At 43.7% G+C, this 20,460-nt stretch overlaps 2 protein-coding genes across 7 annotated transcripts in view; both read left to right on the top strand.

Moving 5' to 3' along the window:
* The window catches only part of DOCK4 (dedicator of cytokinesis 4), a 434,135-nt gene that overhangs the window by 262,285 nt on the left and 151,390 nt on the right, over nt 1–20,460 (top strand). The window lies entirely within an intron of this gene.
* Nucleotides 4,211–19,863, top strand: LOC140910201 (uncharacterized). The gene is made up of 3 exons (XM_073340582.1): nt 4,211–4,274; nt 4,618–5,393; nt 19,723–19,863. The coding sequence occupies exons 2-3, from the start codon at nt 4,650–4,652 to the stop codon at nt 19,861–19,863; spliced, it is 885 nt and encodes a 294-aa protein (XP_073196683.1). The 5' UTR covers nt 4,211–4,274; nt 4,618–4,649.

Here is a 20,460-nt window from a genome sequence, read left to right as displayed (position 1 = left end):
ACAGTTACCTTTTCCATAACTGGTGTTCTTCGAGATGTGTTGCTCACGTCCATTCCATTATCCACCCTCCTTCCCCAGTGTCGAAGTCTCTGGCAAGAAGGAACCGAGGCTGGGGGGTGCGGTGGCACCCCTTGTGCCGCGGCATGTACGAGCCACTCCGGGGAGCGCCAAAGCCGGTTCTCTGTGGATACTACTGAGGGAAAGGTAACTCTCTTTTTTCCTTGCCCAATCATTCTCACTGCCCTTTTCTGAACTTCCTCTAATTCTGCAATATCCTTCCTGAGATGGGCTGACCAGTACTGCACACAGCACTGGAGATGCAGCATTGATTTATATAACGGCATTATATTTTCTCTAATAGTCTCCGTCCCATTCCTTATGCATCTTAAAATCTTGTTTGCTTTTTTGACCACAGCTGCACATTGAGCTGAAGTCTTCGTTGAGCTGGGTAAAATGAAACTCGGCTCCCTTTCCTACAGTTAATATAGAACCCTGTGAGGGTTCTGTGTAACTTAATTTTTTCCCCAGTAGCGTACATAACTTCACATTGTGAACATTGAACTTCACTTGGCATCGCATTGTCCATTCACTTATCTGTTAGGTCTCTCTTAAGTTCCTGACAGTCCACTTTTCAAGAAGCTATTGACTCCATAACTACCAATGCCACTTCTGGATTTTTTTCTAGGTGCTTCCTCGTCTAGTCTTTGCTCTGCTTATGTGTAGGAACACATGTTCCAATCAATCCATTCCTCTGCTCGCACCTTTCTCCCCCTTTCTCTGGAATTAAAAGAAAAATGCTGTATGTTGAGGCTTTGTGGGTTGTGTAGTTTTATGAAAATAACCTCATAGCCTATGATGGATGAAGCTGTAAGGACGTTCTTTATAAGTTATTTTCAATAATTTATGACTTTGATGAGGAAAAGTGCATGTTTAGCATGCAAGAGCTCAGGTGAATTTAAAAGTAATGCTAATGAGAGCTGTGGAGTAAATTCCCTGATGATTTTGTTGAGCATTTACCTCTGCATCCGCTTGTATATTATTTACTTAATAAAGAACCATTACTTTTATTAAATAAGTGTGCATGCAGTGAGAAACAACACACACTTGTGTATTCTTTCATGAAGAAATAGTCTGAATTTTTCACCTTCCAGATGAATCAGACCTCCCTACTTTTTCTACAATTTTGTTTCTTTTCCTAGTTGCCAAGACTACAAAAGTTTTGGGGTTTTTTTAACCTTTGCTAGTAACCTTGTCTTTTTGTGTTAGGTACTCAGAAATGCGTTTACAAGAATATTGTCCAGTAAAACAAACCTGAAATTCCAGCGTCCATAAAACTATTATGATCTGTGGGGAATATATCTTCTGCATTCAAAATCCTGCTCTAATTCCTTTTTTTAAAATCTTCAGTTCTGCCAGACAAGCTACCATTTGTGCAAGTCTTGGGGAGTGGGGGACAGGAGGAGATATACATGAGCATGTCTCAGGATGGATGAGTAAAATGAGCTTTTAATCTCTCTCTCTCTCTCTAACACACACACACACACACTTCTCCTGCTGTGTTGATTTGCTTGGTGCATTGGGAAACAGGGTAGTGAGAGTAATGGTCTGAGAAAGGGGTTAGAAGAGGGTAGTGCTAAGAGAACTTAATTGCAGCTTTGCTCCTATTATAGCTTGTGGGTCTGGAGAGAGAGGCTACAAAGTGAAATTAAACAGTATGTCAGAGATCTGGTTGCTTTCACTTTGCTGCTTCTGCAGTTGGAGTGGAGGAGCAGCCTGTGTGTGGTAAGCAAATTCGTTTAGCCAGATGCCCCTGACCTCAAGTGCAACCAGGATTTCAGCAAGGCACTGCCAGATGTGTTTCCCTAAAAGACCCAGAGGGAAGAGCACTTCATTAAAGAGACTACAGGCAGAAATAGTCTGGCAATCTACTTCTGCATGAGCTAGCACAGGCAAAATAACAGAATTTAAAGCTAGAACTGAATGTTGTAAATCATCATGCAAAAATCTTTAATTCTATCAAAATCCTGTTGCAAATGAAATTTTGAGGACTCAAAAGCTACTTCAGAATCAATTTATGAAAATTGTTGTTTGAAATCTGGTGAAAAATGCTTCACCAATTTTGACCTGTCCTGGTAAATATGTGTCTAATTTAATTAGTACTGTTGTGGCCTGTGTTTTATTAAGATTATTTTTATTTATTATTGGTTTGTAAATCTTTTATCCCACTTTTGCTTGAAATAATTGTTTTAAGTCTACTAGTTAAAATGATGAATGAGACAAAATTACAAAACTATTGAGTCAGGAGTTCTTTCTTGAATAGTCCATTCACAATGTGCTGGCTAGACTAGATGTAAACTACCGGGTTACTCCAGGAGCACACACATTTGAAATACTGGTACATAGTCAATGCTCCTGTCATAAATATAAAGGGAAGGGTAAACCCCTTTGAAATCCCTCCTGGCCAGGGGAAAGCTCCTCTCACCTGTAAAGGGTTAAGAAGCTAAAGGTAACCTCGCTGGCACCTGACCAAAATGACCAATGAGGAGACAAGATACTTTCAAAAGCTGGGAGGAGGGAGAGAAACAAAGGGTTTGTGTGTCTGTCTGTAGTCGTCTTGGCCAGGGACAGAACAGGAATGGAGCCTTAGAACTTTTAGTAAGTAATCTAGCTAGGTATGTGTTAGATTATGATTTCTTTAAATGGCTGAGAAAAGAATTGTGCTGAATAGAATAACTATTTCTGTCTGTGTATCTTTTTTGTAACTTAAGGTTTTGCCTAGAGGGGTTCTCTATGTTTTTGAATCTAATTACCCTGTAAGATATCTACCATCCTGATTTTACAGGGGGGATTTCTTTATTTCTATTTACTTCTATTTTTTATTAAAAGTCTTCTTGTAAAACACTGAATGCTTTTTCATTGTTCTCAGATCCAAGGGTTTGGGTCTGTGGTCACCTATGCAAATTGGTGAGGCTTTTTATCCAACATTTCCCAGGAAAGGGGGAGTGCAAGTGTTGGGAGGATTGTTCATTGTTCTTAAGATCCAAGGGTCTGGGTCTGTAGTCACCTAGGCGAATTGGTGAGGGGGGGGCGTGTCATAAATATAAAGGGAAGGGTAAACCCCTTTGAAATCCCTCCTGGCCAGGGGAAAGCTCCTCTCATCTGTAAAGGGTTAAGAAGCTAAAGGTAACCTCGCTGGCACCTGACCAAAATGACCAATGAGGAGACAAGATACTTTCAAAAGCTGGGAGGAGGGAGAGAAACAAAGGGTTTGTGTGTCTGTCTGTAGTCGTCTTGGCCAGGGACAGAACAGGAATGGAGCCTTAGAACTTTTAGTAAGTAATCTAGCTAGGTATGTGTTAGATTATGATTTCTTTAAATGGCTGAGAAAAGAATTGTGCTGAATAGAATAACTATTTCTGTCTGTGTATCTTTTTTGTAACTTAAGGTTTTGCCTAGAGGGGTTCTCTATGTTTTTGAATCTAATTACCCTGTAAGATATCTACCATCCTGATTTTACAGGGGGGATTTCTTTATTTCTATTTACTTCTATTTTTTATTAAAAGTCTTCTTGTAAAACACTGAATGCTTTTTCATTGTTCTCAGATCCAAGGGTTTGGGTCTGTGGTCACCTATGCAAATTGGTGAGGCTTTTTATCCAACATTTCCCAGGAAAGGGGGAGTGCAAGTGTTGGGAGGATTGTTCATTGTTCTTAAGATCCAAGGGTCTGGGTCTGTAGTCACCTAGGCGAATTGGTGAGGCTTTTTACCAAACCTTGTCCAGGAAGTAGGGTGCAAGGTTTTGGGAAGTATTTTGGGGGGAAGGACGCGTCCAAACAGCTCTTCCCCAGTAACCAGTATTAGTTTGGTGGTGGTAGCGGCCATTCCAAGGATAACGGGGGTAATATTTTGTACCTTGGGGAAGTTTTGACCTAAGCTGGTAAAGATAAGCTTAGGAGGTTTTTCATGCAGGTCCCCACATCTGTACCCTAGAGTTCAGAGTGGGGGAGGAACCTTGACATGGTGGCGCAGCGGTGGGATTAACCTGAAATCATTTTGAGATCCAGTTGAGATTTTTTGAACTAGAAATACAGATTTTAAAAAGGAATTTTTAGGAAGTCCAGAAGGCAGCTTTGAAACTGAAAGCAGCTTGGTTTCTCTCTGCTTTGTGGCCAAGCAGAGACAAAAGGGGATTATCTTGTGAATTGCAGGTTTCATTTGCCTGGAGGCAGGGTACTTAACTCCTGCAGGGAAATTCACAGTCTTCCAACCCAGAGGTTTTTTTTTTTTTTTCTTTTCTTCCTAAAAGTAAATAGGGGGTGTGTGCTCTACCCATTTGCCTGGAGACAAAAGTGGCAGGGTTTTTTTTAGGATTTTGATTTTTTTTTTTTTGTTTTACAAGGAGCACAGGTTTGAAAAGAAATTTTTTTTTTTCTTCGTTGGGCTGGGTAAGCAGGTTTCCAAGTAGTTGGAGGTTTTTTGCTTTAATTTGGGCCCAGAGCAGAGACAAGGGAATTGTCTTTTTCTGTAGGCTGACAATCACTATCAGAGAATAGGTATTCTATTCCAGCACAGCAAAATTTTACAGCCAAGTTTTGTTTGTTTATTTCTAAACCTCAGGTGTAAAGTTAGTTAAAAACAGAGAGGTTAGAATGACCAAATCCTCAGCTCGACTACAGCTGGAATTAGCCAAATTTCAGGCTGAGGAAAAACAAAGGGAACATGAAAGACAGATAGAACTCATGCGGCTGGAGAAGGAGGTACAGGAGGCTGCACACAAGAGGGAAATGGAGGCAAGGAAGCATGTGGAGGAGGAGAAGGAAAAAGAGAGGAAGCATGTGGAGGAGGAGAAGGAAAAAGAGAGGAAGCATGTGGAGGAGATGGAGAGGATAAAGGCCCAGCAGAATATACCAACAAACCCTAGCAATCCTTCTCCAGGTACCACTTCCCATCCCAGAAAGTTCCCCACCTACAAGGCAGGTGATGATACTGAGGCCTTCTTAGAAAACTTCGAAAGGGCCTGCCTTGGGTACAGCATCTCTACTGACCAATACATGGTAGAGCTGAGGCCGCAGCTCAGTGGACCCTTAGCTGAGGTGGCAGCTGAAATGCCTAAAGAACACATGAACAAGTATGAACTGTTTAAATCCAAGGCGAGAGTCAGAATGGGGATAACACCCGAGCAGTCTCGTCGGAGGTTCAGAGCCCTAAGGTGGAAACCAGACATGTCATTTACCCGACATGCCTACCACATTGTGAAACATTGGGATGCCTGGATATCAGGAGCAAGTGTTGAATCTCCAGTAAATTTGCCCTTCCTAATGCAAATGGAACAATTCTTAGAGGGTGTTCCTGAGGAAATAGAAAGATACATCCTAGATGGGAAACCCAAAACTGTAATCGAGGCAGGAGAGATTGGAGCCAGATGGGTGGAGGTGGCAGAGAAGAAGAAAACTGGTCGCAGTTGGAGCGGAGACCAGAAGGGACCACCCCAGACCACACCCTATTACCGGGGGCCGCCCAAAGCCCCACCTACCTCCCAAAGAACCCTCCAGACCCCTTATCGTCCCACCACCCCGTTCTCCAGCAACCCTCCTCGTCCCAGTGACCCGTCAGCTGGACGATGTTTTAAGTGTAACGAGCTGGGGCATGTAAAGGCCAACTGCCCCAAGAACCCCAACAGATTACAGTTCATTGCACCGGAATCACACCAGAGGTCCACAGGCCCAGATACCTCCCAGATACCCTTGGAGCGGAGGGAAACTGTGAGTGTGGGCGGGAAGAAGGTCACCGCGTGGAGGGACACCGGAGCACAAGTGTCAGCTATCCATGCTTCCTTAGTGGACCCCAATTTAATCAACCCAGAGATCCAAGTGACGATTCAACCCTTCAAGTCCAACTCTTTCAATTTGCCTACAGCCAAGTTGCCTGTCCAGTACAAGGGCTGGTCAGGAATGTGGACTTTTGCAGTCTATGATGATTATCCCATCCCCATGCTGTTGGGGGAAGACTTGGCCAATCATGTGAAGCAGGCCAAGAGGGTGGGAATGGTCACCCGCAACCAGGCTAAACAAGCCGTGAGGCCTAGCTCTGTTCCGGAAACTTCTATCAGGACCCAGTCAGAGGTGATGGACCTGGACCCCAGGCCAATGTCTGCAACAGCAGTAGTGGATCCAGTCCCAGAGACCCAGACGGAACTAGTCCCAGAACCGGAACCAGCCGAACAACCAACACCAGACCCCGTGTCAGCACTGAATCCAGTACTTGCAACCTCAACACCAGAGGGCCCCACCGAACCTGAACTGGCAGCAGCCGATAACCCTACACAAGAGGCTCAGCCGGAGCCTGAATCCCAACATAGTGCACCAGCGGAGAGCGGTTCACAGTCAACAGAAACAGCTCCATCCCCTATATCGCTTCCAGAGGGACCAAGCCTAGGTCCACAATCCCATGAGGAACTGATGTCTCCAGCATCAAGGGAACAGTTCCAGACCGAACAGGAAGCAGATGAAAGCCTCCAGAGAGCTTGGACGGCGGCACGGAGCAACCCACCGCCTCTCAGCTCTTCTAATCGATCCAGGTTTGTTGTAGAAAGAGGACTTTTATACAAGGAAACTCTTTCTGGGGGACACCAGGAAGACTGGCATCCTCAGAGACAGTTGGTAGTTCCAACTAAATACCGGGCCAAGCTCTTGAGCTTAGCCCATGATCACCCTAGTGGCCATGCTGGGGTGAACAGGACCAAAGACCGTTTGGGGGGGTCATTCCACTGGGAGGGAATGGGCAAGGATGTTTCTACCTATGTCCAGTCTTGTGAGGTGTGCCAAAGAGTGGGAAAACCCCAAGACCAGGTCAAAGCTCCTCTCCAGCCACTCCCCATCATTGAAGTTCCATTTCAGCGAGTAGCTGTGGATATTCTGGGTCCTTTTCCGAAAAAGACACCCAGAGGAAAGCAGTACATACTGACTTTCATGGATTTTGCCACCCGATGGCCGGAAGCAGTAGCTCTAAGCAACACCAGGGCTAAAAGTGTGTGCCAGGCACTAGCAGACATTTTTGCCAGGGTAGGTTGGCCCTCCGACATCCTCACAGATGCAGGGACTAATTTCCTGGCAGGAACTATGAAAAACCTTTGGGAAGCTCATGGGGTAAATCACTTGGTTGCCACTCCTTACCATCATCAAACAAATGGCATGGTGGAGAAGTTTAATGGAACTTTGGGGGCCATGATACGTAAATTCGTAAATGAGCACTCCAATGATTGGGACCTAGTATTGCAGCAGTTGCTCTTTGCCTACAGAGCTGTACCACATCCCAGTTTAGGGTTTTCCCCATTTGAACTTGTATATGGCCGTGAGGTTAAGGGGCCATTGCAGTTGGTGAAGCAGCAATGGGAGGGATTTACACCTTCTCCAGGAACTAACATTCTGGACTTTGTAACCAACCTACAAAACACCCTCCGAACCTCTTTAGCCCTTGCTAGAGAAAACTTACAGGATGCTCAAAAAGAGCAAAAAGCCTGGTATGATAAACATGCCAGAGAGCGTTCCTTCAAAGTAGGAGACCAGGTCATGGTCTTAAAGGCGCTCCAGGCCCATAAAATGGAAGCATCGTGGGAAGGGCCATTCGTGGTCCAGGAGCGCCTGGGAGCTGTTAATTATCTCATAGCATTCCCCACCTCCAACCGAAAGCCTAAGGTGTACCATATTAATTCTCTAAAGCCCTTTTATTCCAGAGAATTAAAGGTTTGTCAGTTTACAGCCCAGGGAGGAGACGACGCTGAGTGGCCTGAAGGTGTTTACTACGAAGGGAAATGTGCTGGTGGTGTGGAAGAGGTGAACCTCTCCATGACCCTTGGGCGTATGCAGCGACAGCAGATCCAGGAGCTGTGCACTAGCTACGCGCCAACGTTCTCAGCCACCCCAGGACTGACTGAACGGGCATACCACTCCATTGACACAGGTAATGCTCACCCAATTAGGGTCCACCCTTACCGGGTGTCTCCTCAAGCTAAAACTGCTATAGAACGGGAGATCCAGGATATGTTACAGATGGGTGTAATCCGCCCCTCTGAAAGTGCATGGGCATCTCCAGTGGTTCTAGTTCCCAAACCAGATGGGGAAATACGTTTTTGCGTGGACTACCGTAAGCTAAATGCTGTAACTCGCCCAGACAACTATCCCATGCCACGCACAGATGAACTATTAGAGAAACTGGGAAGGGCCCAGTTCATCTCTACCTTGGACTTAACCAAGGGGTACTGGCAGGTACCGCTAGATGAATCTGCCAAGGAAAGGTCAGCCTTCATCACACATCTCGGGCTGTATGAATTTAATGTACTCCCTTTCGGGCTGCGAAATGCACCCGCCACTTTCCAAAGACTTGTAGATGGTCTCCTAGCGGGATTAGGAGAATATGCAGTCGCCTACCTTGACGATGTGGCCATATTTTCGGATTCCTGGGCAGACCACCTGGAACATCTACAAAAAGTCCTTGAGCGCATAAGGGAGGCAGGACTAACTGTTAAGGCTAAGAAGTGTCAAATAGGCCTAAACAGAGTGACTTACCTTGGACACCAGGTGGGTCAAGGAACTATCAGCCCCCTACAGGCCAAAGTGGATGCTATCCAAAAGTGGCCTGTCCCAAAGTCAAAGAAACAGGTTCAATCCTTCTTAGGCTTGGCCGGTTATTACAGACGATTTGTACCGCACTACAGCCAAATCGCTGCCCCACTGACAGACCTAACCAAAAAGAAACAGCCAAATGCTGTTCAGTGGACCGGAAGGTGTCAGAAGGCCTTTAACAAGCTTAAAGCGACACTCATGTCTGACCCTGTACTAAGGGCCCCAGACTTTGACAAACCGTTCCTAGTAACCACAGATGCATCCGAGCGTGGTGTGGGAGCAGTTTTAATGCAGAAAGGACCTGATCAAGAATTCCACCCTGTAGTGTTTCTCAGCAAAAAACTGTCTGAGAGGGAAAGCAACTGGTCAGTCACTGAAAAAGAATGTTATGCCATTGTCTACGCTCTGGAAAAGCTACGCCCATATGTTTGGGGACGGCGTTTCCACCTGCAAACCGACCATGCTGCACTAAAGTGGCTTCACACCGTCAAAGAAACTAACAGAAAACTTCTTCGGTGGAGTTTAGCTCTCCAAGATTTTGATTTCGACATCCAACACATCTCAGGAGCTTCTAACAAAGTGGCTGATGCACTCTCCCGTGAAAGTTTCCCAGAATCAACTGGTTAAAATCGTCCTTGAGATGTGGAAAATATTGTTAGTCTTTATGTACTTGGTAGTATATTTAGAGATGCATGTGTCTTATTAACTCTGTTTTCCTAGAGCTCCAGGAAGAAATCCCAGCCAGTGTTTCACCCTAGCTGAGATTTGGGGGGCGTGTCATAAATATAAAGGGAAGGGTAAACCCCTTTGAAATCCCTCCTGGCCAGGGGAAAGCTCCTCTCACCTGTAAAGGGTTAAGAAGCTAAAGGTAACCTCGCTGGCACCTGACCAAAATGACCAATGAGGAGACAAGATACTTTCAAAAGCTGGGAGGAGGGAGAGAAACAAAGGGTTTGTGTGTCTGTCTGTAGTCGTCTTGGCCAGGGACAGAACAGGAATGGAGCCTTAGAACTTTTAGTAAGTAATCTAGCTAGGTATGTGTTAGATTATGATTTCTTTAAATGGCTGAGAAAAGAATTGTGCTGAATAGAATAACTATTTCTGTCTGTGTATCTTTTTTGTAACTTAAGGTTTTGCCTAGAGGGGTTCTCTATGTTTTAAGATAAGCTTAGGAGGTTTTTCATGCAGGTCCCCAAATCTGTACCCTAGAGTTCAGAGTGGGGGAGGAACCTTGACATGAGAACCCCTCTAGGCAAAACCTTAAGTTACAAAAAAGATACACAGACAGAAATAGTTATTCTATTCAGCACAATTCTTTTCTCAGCCATTTAAAGAAATCATAATCTAACACATACCTAGCTAGATTACTTACTAAAAGTTCTAAGGCTCCATTCCTGTTCTGTCCCTGGCCAAGACGACTACAGACAGACACACAAACCCTTTGTTTCTCTCCCTCCTCCCAGCTTTTGAAAGTATCTTGTCTCCTCATTGGTCATTTTGGTCAGGTGCCAGCGAGGTTACCTTTAGCTTCTTAACCCTTTACAGGTGAGAGGAGCTTTCCCCTGGCCAGGAGGGATTTCAAAGGGGTTTACCCTTCCCTTTATATTTATGACAGCTCCTATCTTTAGATACAAAGGTGATATATGCATACAAACAGGATAATCATATTTGATAGATTGTAACTTTTCCATTGATACCTTAAATGAAATACTCCAGGAATGTGGGGGACAGCTGGTCTCTAGCTGTCTGGCTTTCTTGTCAATTTCATGGCTCCTGCCGTGAAATTGACAAGACAGCCAATGGCCAATGTAAGTAACACAGTGTCTACACAGACAGTGTGTCACCCTCACTAAACCCCAACCCAACCCCTACGCCTCTTGTGGAGATGGAATTATGTTGGTGTAGTAAGACACTTAAACTGGAGAGAGCAAGGCTGTAGTGTAGATACTAACATAATTAAGGTTTCAGAGTAGCAGCTGTTAGTCTGTATTCACAAAAAGAAAAGGAGTACTTGTGGCACCTTAGAGACTAACAAATTTATTTGAGCATAAGCTTTTGTGAGCTACAGCTCACTTCATCGGATGCATTCAGTGGAAAATACACTGGGGAGATTTATATACATAGAGAACATGAAACAATGGGTGTTACCATACACACTGTAACGAGAGTGATCACTTAAGGTGAGCTATTACCAACAGGAGAGCAGGGGGAAACATTTTGCAGTGATAATCAAGGTGGGCCATTTCTAGCAGTTGACAAGAACGTCTGAGGAACAGTGGGGGGGTTGGGGGTGGAATAAACAAGGGGAAATAGTTTTACTTTGTGTAATGACCCATCCACTCCCAGTCTCTATTCAACCCTAAGTTAATTGTATCCAGTTTGCAAATTAATTCCAATTTAGCAGTCTCTTGTTGGAGTCTGTTTTTTTGTTGAAGAATTGCCACTTTTAGGTCTGTAATCGAGTGACCAAAGAGATTGAATTTTTGGTCCGACTGGTTTTTGAATGTTCTATTTCTTGACTTTTGATTTGTGCCCATTTATTGTTTTACGTAGAGACTGTCCAGTTTGACCAATGTACATGGCAAAGGGGCATTGCTGGCACATGATGGCTTATATCACATTGGTAGATGTGCAGGTGAAAGAGCCTCTGATAGCGTGGCTGATGTGATTAGGCCCTATGATGGTGTCCCCTGAATAGATATGTGGACACAGTTGGCAACGGGCTTTGTTGCAAGGATAGGTTCCTGGGTTAGTGGTTCTGTTGTGTGGTGTATGGTTGCTGGTGAGTATTTGCTTCAGCTTGGGGGGCTGTCTGTAAGCAGGGACTGGCCTGTCTCCCAAGATCTGTGAGAGTGGTGGGTCGTCCTTCAGGATAAGTTGTAGATCCTTGATGATGCGTTGGAGAGGTTTTAGTTGGGGGCTGAAGGTGATGGCTAATGGCATTCTGTTATTTTCTTTGTTGGGCCTGTCCTGTAGTAGGTGACTTCTGGGTACTCTTCTGGCTGTGTCGATCTGTTTCTTCACCTCAGCAGGTGGCTATTGTAGTTGCAAGAATGCTTGATAGAGATCTTGTAGGTGTTTGTCTCTGTCTGAGGAGTTGGAGCAAATGCGGTTGTATCGTAGAACTTGGCTGGAGACAATGGATCGTGTGGTCTGGATGAAAGCTGGAGGCATGTAGGTAGGAATAGCAGTCCGTAGGTTTCCGGTATAGGGTGGTGTTTATGTGACCATCACTTATTAGCACCATAGTGTCCAGGAAGCGGATCTCTTGTGTGGACTGGTCTAGGCTGAGGTTGATGGTGGGATGGAAATTGTTGAAATCATGGTGGAATTCCTCAAGGGCTTCTTTTCCATGGGTCCAGATGATGAAGATGTCATCAATGTAGCGCAAGTAGAGTAGGGGCATTAGGGGACGAGAGCTGAGGAAGCGTTGTTCTTAGTCAGCCATAAAAATGTTGGCGTACTGTGGGGCCATGCGGGTACCCATCGCAGTGCCGCTGATTTGTTCTTATGCTTACTGAAAGAAACTACAGCATTTGCTCAAGAAACTCCCTGAAAAAGCACAAGAACAAATCCGCACAGACACACCCCTGGAACCCCGACCTGGGGTATTCTATCTGCTACCTCAGCTCTCATCCCCTAATGCCCCTACTCACGCTACATTGATGACATCTTTATCATCTGGACCCATGCAAAAGAAGCCCTTGAGGAATTCCACCATGATTTCAACAATTTTCATCCCACCATCAACCTCAGCCTGGACCATATGGAGCATCAGGCATTGCCACTGCCTCTGCTATGCTGCACTGTACTGTACAAGTTCTGACTTAATTCTCCAGTTGTTTCAATTCAGTGCCTTTCACATACAATAAAATTTATTTAAAAAAGCAAATGGCCATACAGTATGTGCAGCAAATACTCAGGATGCATGAGAAAGTTAAGGCTGAATCATAGACAGTATTATTGCAGTTTCCCCACCTTCTGTTAATTTAATATGGCCGTACCATAACTTCTGTATTTTCAAAGATTTGCATGGAGATGTAACCCCACAACTCCCATTGGAAGTCCATGTGAGAATGTTCAGATCTGTAAGTTCTTCTTCGCGTGCTTGCTTATGGCGATTCCATTCTAGTTCTAGGTGAGTGCGCGCCCATGTGCACAGTCGTCTGATATTTTTACCTTAGCGGTATCCATAGGCTGGGCTGTAACGCCCCCTTGAGTACTGCGCTCATGTGTTGGTACATTAGGCGCTGCTGATCCTACACCCTCTCAGTTCCTTCTTACCACCTGTAACAGTTGGTCGGAGTGCTTTGTTTTGCATCACAAGAGCATTAGCGGTTCTTACAGTCCATTGTTCTGACTGGGGCTGTTAATAAACAAGAAAAAAAATGGACCTTAATTCCATTAAAATGCATATAGTTCATTGAAGCAGTCCTCAACTCTACTCAGACAGAGCCTTCCTCCCGAGGTTTGGTTCCAAGCCATGACAGATCTGATCTTGTGCATGCAAGCCCACCCTCTCACCACCGCTCAAATTGCCTGCGATTGTTAGGCCACATGGCAGCCTGCATTTGCATAGTCTGGCACACACGGCTCCACCTCAGGCCCCTGCAGATGTGGCTGGCGTCAGTCTATATCCCCAACAGACACAGTGTGAACCGTATGGTCAGGGTCCCGGACACGTACTGCCATCACTCAAATGGTGGTGGAATCCTGCATCGATGTTGGAGGGGATTCCCTTCGCATCTCTGTCCCCGTTGGTGACTCTTTCATCTTCGAGGTCCGCTTGGCTGCTATTTTGGTTTTCCATCCTCCGCTCGAAGGTAGGTTGGTTTTCATCCAGGACATGACTGCCAGGTTCCACAAGGGACTCAAGCACCTCTAGACGCACGTTAGGGACCCCGTTCCACCATGGGACCTGAATCTTGTTCTGTCATGGCTCACAGGACCCCACTTTGAGCCTCTGGCTTCCTGCTTTCTCCTTCTCCTTTCCTGGAAGGTTGCATTCCTAGTTGCAATATCATCTGCCCGCCAAGTCTTTGAGATTAGGGTGCTTGCCTCGGAACCGCCCTATATGGTCTTCCATCTGGCTTTCCTGCCCATAGTGGTTTCGCAGTTTCATATGGGCCAGGACATTTACTTGCCTGTCTTTTTTCCAATGCTGCATTAGTCGCAGGAGGAGCATTGATTGCATCCCCTATATGTCAGGAAGGGCACTAGTCTTCTACATTGAATAGACCGAGCCATTCTGCAAGTCGACGCAATTGTTTGTCGCGGTGGCCAACAGGATGAATGGTCATCTGGTGTCTGCTCAAAGAATTTCTTCTTGGATCACTGCCTGCATTCACTGCTGCTATGATCAGCAAAGGTGCCCCCTTCGGCAATTGTAACCTCCCATTCAACCAGAGCACAAGCCTTTTCGGCAGCTTTCCTACCCAGGTGTTTATACAGGACCTCTATAGGGCAGCCACCTGGTCATCCATCCACACATTTACATCCCTTTATGCACTTACCCAGCAGGCCCGGGAGAATGCTAGCTTCAGTAGAGCAGTACTGCAAGTCGCTAGACTGTGAACTCCGACCCCACCTCCAAGGATACCGCTTGTGAGTCACCTGGAATGGAATTGACATGAGCAAGCACTCGAAGAAGAAAACACTTACAAAAAGATAGGTAACTGTTCTTCAAGATGTGTTGCTCATGTCCATTCCATTACCCGCCCTCTTCTCTGTTAAAGTTGTGGGCAAGAAGGAACTGAGAGGGCGTATGGTCGGCAGCACCTAATATGCACATGAGCATGGCACTCAAGGGGGCGCTATAGCTGACCCTATGGATATCACTGAAGTAAAAATCTCCGACTGTGCACGTGGGTTTGCACACAGCTAGAAATAGAATGGAATGGGCATGAGTAACACATCTTGAAGAACAACAGTTACAGAAAGGTAGATAACTATTTTTTTAGTGTTTAGGTTTTGTTTTGGTTTTAAAAATGTATTTAGCTATTTCTTCACACAACTCACAATCAACTTGTGGAATTCTTTGCCAGAAGATGTTGTGAAGGCCAAGACTGTAGCAGGGTTCAAAGAAGAACTAGATAAATTAATGGAGGATAGGTCCATCAATGGCGTCTGTTTGCCAGAAGCTGGGAATGGGCGACAGGGGATGGATCACTTGATGATTACCTGTTCTGCTCATTTCAAATTAAGATTGCACACATTACCTTAATTCTAACATTTACTAATTTAGGAGTGCTTTACTTTACAACTTTAACATTCTTTTAACCTATTTTTTTGTGTATAATACATAGACATATAGAAAATGCTAAAGATTTCTTGAGAGCTTGGCTTCAAGTACTGTAGCATCCCAGTACTGTTATGTCTACAGCATGTATATGTGTTTTGTTGAACTGTATCATCTAATAGAAATAAATATTTAATAGAAATAAAATGGGCTATGATGCAATAACAGCATCAAAGGTGTTGCATTATAGTGCTTCATATTTGATATTGGCCTTGTGAAGAGCAGCTTGTTGTTTTATCTGCCTGACATTGAGTGTATATTTGCTTTATATGGGTATTTAAGTATAGCATCCATTCTATATGATTCATCCTCCTGACTCAGTCATTTTCCCTTGGTTTTTACCCATCTTTTACCCTATAAAGCCACATTGTTCCTCCCATAGCATGAGAGAGATGTATGCTCTTCATTGTTTTAATTACCATTGGATAATACTGAAAAAATTCCATGTTTTCTCCAGTAAGGCAACCCAGATGACTTGGTTTATCTGAGATGTCAAAAACAAGGAGAGTTTCTGGAGTGAATTTAGATCAGGAAGCGTATTGTCTAAATTATACATCCCTCTGCCCCAGTAAAGTCTGCTGTGGCTCATTCAGCTGATAGCACGTTGATGTTATGAAGGGCACATCCTCCTCTTTTGTCCCTTCTTCCCTGCAATTAGAGCTCCGTGGGCAACAAAAAAAGAGTTGGTTTGGCATTTTGTTAAAAAACTGAAACTTGGACCATGGCACTGAAAGCTTTACAAAAGTTTGTAAAGCTTTTCAGCATGCCAGAATTGCTATCTTGTTTTGCATCAAACTTCTGCACAGTTTAAAAAAATAGAATCAGGAGGAATTCTGTGATTTCAGTTGAGTTACAGATTCATTAGGACCTAACATTTCTGGAACTTGGTGGTATGTGTTTTTATGGAGACAACATACAAAATATGCACAACTCCTTATGAAGTGGAACTGCTGAATTTACAGCAGATGCACCTAGAATTCAAGTTTATCTTTGAAGGAGATGTATACATAGCTCCCACTTCTATGCCAAAATTATTTCTCTCTCAAATCATCTTTTTAATTAAAAAAAGATGAATTTTTAAGTATTTCTCTGAATTTAAAGCTCTTCAAAGTGAGAGACTAGAACCAATACTTGAGTAAACGTGTCCCACACAAGGACCCCACATGTCACACATTTCTGTTAGTTAGCATCCTGTGTTATTTCTAGAAAATTTTATTATAAACTTTTTTTAAAGTAGACAAAGTTTCTGTAAAATCCAGAAATAGCAAGATGTTATATTCCTGGTTTGCTTGCCACTTGAATAACATAATTTAGACCCCCATCTTCATCTTTGTTATGGCATAGTCCTGAAGGGCTAAAAGGAAATTGGTTGTGCAGCAAAAAAAAAAAAAAGTCTGTACCTTTGTTCATCGGGCCATAGTTTGGATTATGTTTTGGTGGGATGATTTTATTAACAATCTCACATGTATCAGATGACTAATGTAAAAACACTCACTCCTATCACAGTGTCAGCATTTCTGCTACTTGAAAATCGTTAGTCGCATGAAGTAAAATGTATGCAAGGAAAAGTGACATAATATGATGCTATCCTGCAAAGTTTAAGTTGATTGAATCTTAAGATGAACTATTGTAATGATGTATCATCATAGTCATTATTTACAAAATATTTATTTGAATTTTTATGACTCTGCAATAAAAAGAACACCTATGGGCATCCTTGATGATTTTTTTAAAAGTACATACATATGGCTTTGTCGTATAGCCCCATCTGTGTACAGCAAGGTCATGAACAGATGTCATATAGGAATGTGTAGGCTCCCACTGAAGACTTTGCATGACTCTTGGCCCTATTTTCGGTCAGCTTTTTGCATCTGCCTTTTTTGTATTTACAACCTTTATGCATAGTTGCTCTCCATTCAGGTTGTCCTTGGCTGTGTCTTTGAAGTTATCATAGAATCATAGAATATCAGGGTTGGAAGGGACCTCAGGAGGTCATCTAGTCCAACCCCTGCTCAAAGCAGGACCAATCCCCAAATGGCCCCCTCAAGGATTGAACTCACAACCCTGGGTTTAGCAGGCCAAGGCTCAAACCACTGAGCTATCCCGCCCCCCCGATATCCATTATTTATACCACACGAGTTGACATACAACTTAATGGTATCTTTGAAGTATTTAGAATGATCACCCTTCCTGCTCTTTCTGAGTTGCAGCTCACCATAGAGGACTTTTTTGGGAGTCTGTCATCACCCATTATGATAACATGACCTGTCTGTGACACTCAGTCACACCCTGGAACCCCCATATTCACCACTGTCATGTAATGATATCTTTTGTACAAAGTATGCCTTGTGAGGTATCATTTTAAAAGTCTTGAGCCATTGGATTGTATGTACTATTCTTGTATGTGAAGTTAGGAAGTTTTGTTATGTGTGTATTACTGAAATATATTGTGAGGTTGGGAACACCCACAACCAGCCTTTCAGGTACAACTATGGAGTAGCCAGATGCTCTAATGGCCAATTAAAAGGATTCCACTCTCTCAACGGCCATCCTAGAAGACTTCTCAGAGAGAACATGTAGTCAACGGGGCTGCCTGGTTCCCAAGTCAAAAGCTATAAAAGAGAAGGGAAGTGATATAATCACTTGGCCTCTCCCCGCCCCTCCGCAACTCAACACTTGGAAGAAACATCTGGAGGACAAAGACCTTGAACTGGCTGAGGGTGGTCCTGGGCTGGAAGGCAGTTCCAGCCTGTGTATTAAAGATCTGTGACCTATCTGGACCATCTGCCAGGGTGAGACACTGCTTGTTTCAAATCCTATTTCATTTGTAGAACTCAAACTGAGAATTTACTTTTATTTCTTAAGTAATCAACTTTTGATCTCTACGCTTGCTACTTATTATCACTTAAAACCTTTCTATTTATTAACTATCTTTCTGTAGTTAATATATAAAACAGTGTATTTTGGTTGAAGGATTTGGGAAATCTCAGCTCAGTTTACCAAGCCTAGTATGTGCCCTCTCCACATCGAGGGAGGGGAAGACTGGGTAATGAACTTACACTAGCCAGCCTTCTGACCAGTGTAAGACAGTACAGCTCTCGGGTGCAAAGCTGGGGAGTTGGGGGGAATTGGCTGGAGCCTCTCTATTGATGATTCATGAGTGGCTGAGAGATCATTCATGTAACTCAGTTGTGTGTCCCCCTGTCCGTGGATGTCTGAGTAAGTTCAGTGCCTGCCAGCGTTTATGGCTTGACACAGCATCACAGTGTGAGAGGGATACTCCAGGTTGGTGCAGGGTGCACCATGGGGACCCCCTCATACTGTCCATTGAAGCTGAACTTCAGTAAATCACTGCCTCAGTGCTTATTGTTTAGCTCTTCCAAAGATGCGAATGTTTGACACTTTGTCTTGCCAGCAAACCTTCAGCAAAGACAATGCATGTGAAATTTTTCAAGTTGCTTGATGTTTGTGTCGTAAACTCTCCCAAGTTTCACACCCATGTCACTGCTGCATTGTAGAGCATCAATTTTGTTAAGACTGATGGTATGCCGGTTGAGTATCTCGTGCCAAGGTCTTCTGAAAGCTTGGCTTTCTGTTTGACATTTCTTGATCCAGAGAACTATCACTTTAGATGGTACTGCCAAGCCATTTTATAGTTTTGTACCATCAGTGGAGATATTTGACTCAGTGGTCGTGGCTGAAGGGGCTGCTTGGAAGAGTTCATTTTTTTCCCCAGGCTGATGGGGAGTGCAAACTGTTTAGATATGGGGAATGGTTTTGTGAGACCATCATTTGAGAATACTTGATCAGTTATGTCTTTGTGGAATTAACAAAGGATATTAATAAATTTGGTAGGACAGTCAAATATCTCTAGAATTTTCCAGAGACCATTTGTGCTGACAGTGTTGAATGCTTTTTTTAGCTTAATGAAGACAGCATACAGTTCCATGTTTTGTTGAATGCAATTTTCCTGAATCAGTCTCTCTCTCAAAAAAAATCATACCTGTGGTGCTTGGACCTGATCTAAATTCACATTGGGTCTCTGATAGAAATTTCTCTGATACTGTTTCAACAAGCCAATTGAGCAAAATACAAGCAAGGATCTTACCACCCTGCTGACAGAAGAAGAATGACACACTCTATCTTTACAGAGCATGGTGTACGCGCTGATGAGTTTTGACTGCTGAGTCTGATGCATCAGGGACAGTCCCATAGGTAGGGCACACCCACACACTAGCAATGCTCTGAATCCAAGCAGCAGATTCTTTCCTCCTCTGATGCTGGTCATCACAAAGCATGATCCAGTCCTCCTCACAATGCCTTGCTCCATCTACAAGGTGACTCCACCAACCAGAGCTGCGTTCTGCACTCCTTTCCCAGTCATCCACAGAGATTCCAAAGGATACTAAATCATCTTTGCAAGCATCCTGAAATCTGTGCAGCACTCTACCTCTCTTTCTAGACTCTTTGTGAACTTCATAGTACAGCTGTACTCTGTACTCTGAAGTTCGCAATCTTCAGGATCCTGTAATCTGGCATTTGCTTGATGTGTCCAAGCCACCTGAGTCTTTTCTTACTAATCAACATTCCCATGAATGACATACCAACACTTCTACATTTGTCACCCTGTCTTGCTATCTTATTTGAAGAATTTTTCACAAGCATCTGATATGAAAACTATTTAGTCTTTTGGTATGTTTGGAATAAGTCGTCCATGTTTCTGAGCTACATAGAAGAGTGCATAAGATGCATGTCTCATAAATATGGATTTTCATATTAGTTGACAATTTGTTACTGTTCCAGATTCTGTCTTGGAAAAGACCAAAGTTCCTGACTGCTTTGCTGATTCTGCTAGTGAGCTCAGCATCCAGATCTACATTGCTGGTAACAGTAGAGCCAAGAAAGAGCCTTGATATCAGGGAAGCCCTGATAGTAGAGCCCTGATAGCAAGGAAGATAACCTGATAGTTGCCACAATCAGATTCATTGCCTTTATTTTTGTATGGTATAACTATGCTTGCATCTTTTGAAACCTTGCGGAATTTTCTCAATTTCCCGAATATCCTTAATAATTTCATATAGATAGCTGACAGTTAGGAGGCCTTCAAGTTTAATGATTTCACCTGCTGTTCTGTCTTTCCCTGGTGATTTACCTGTCTTCATTTGTTCACAGCTTTTTGCACTTCTTCAGCAGGAGGTAACTTCACAATTTCTTCATGTTTGAGGTGCTGCATTAGTTCCTCTGGCACCTGTGAGTTGACAGTAGAGGGAAGGTTCAGTAACTCAGTAAAGTGGCACATCTTTCGGAGTTGCCTGTCTTGTCCTTGATTAAGATAGATCCATCTGAACTCTTTTTAGTGGAGCTGGACCTGATTTCAATGGGCCATAAATGGCCTTCAGGGAGCTATAAAACAACTTTGTGTTGTTACTATTGGCATAATGCTGTATTTCTTCTGCTTTCTTTTCCCACCAGTTATCCTGTAGAACACAAAGCTGTTTTTGAGCCTTGGCTTGCAGGCACTTGAATTTATCTTTGTTTTGA

The sequence above is a fragment of the Lepidochelys kempii genome, chromosome 1 (genome assembly GCF_965140265.1).
Source record: "Lepidochelys kempii isolate rLepKem1 chromosome 1, rLepKem1.hap2, whole genome shotgun sequence".
In the NCBI taxonomy this organism is placed as follows: Eukaryota; Metazoa; Chordata; order Testudines; family Cheloniidae; genus Lepidochelys; species Lepidochelys kempii.
Note: the sequence above shows the minus strand (reverse complement) of the source record. Positions and strands in the feature narration are given on the sequence as shown.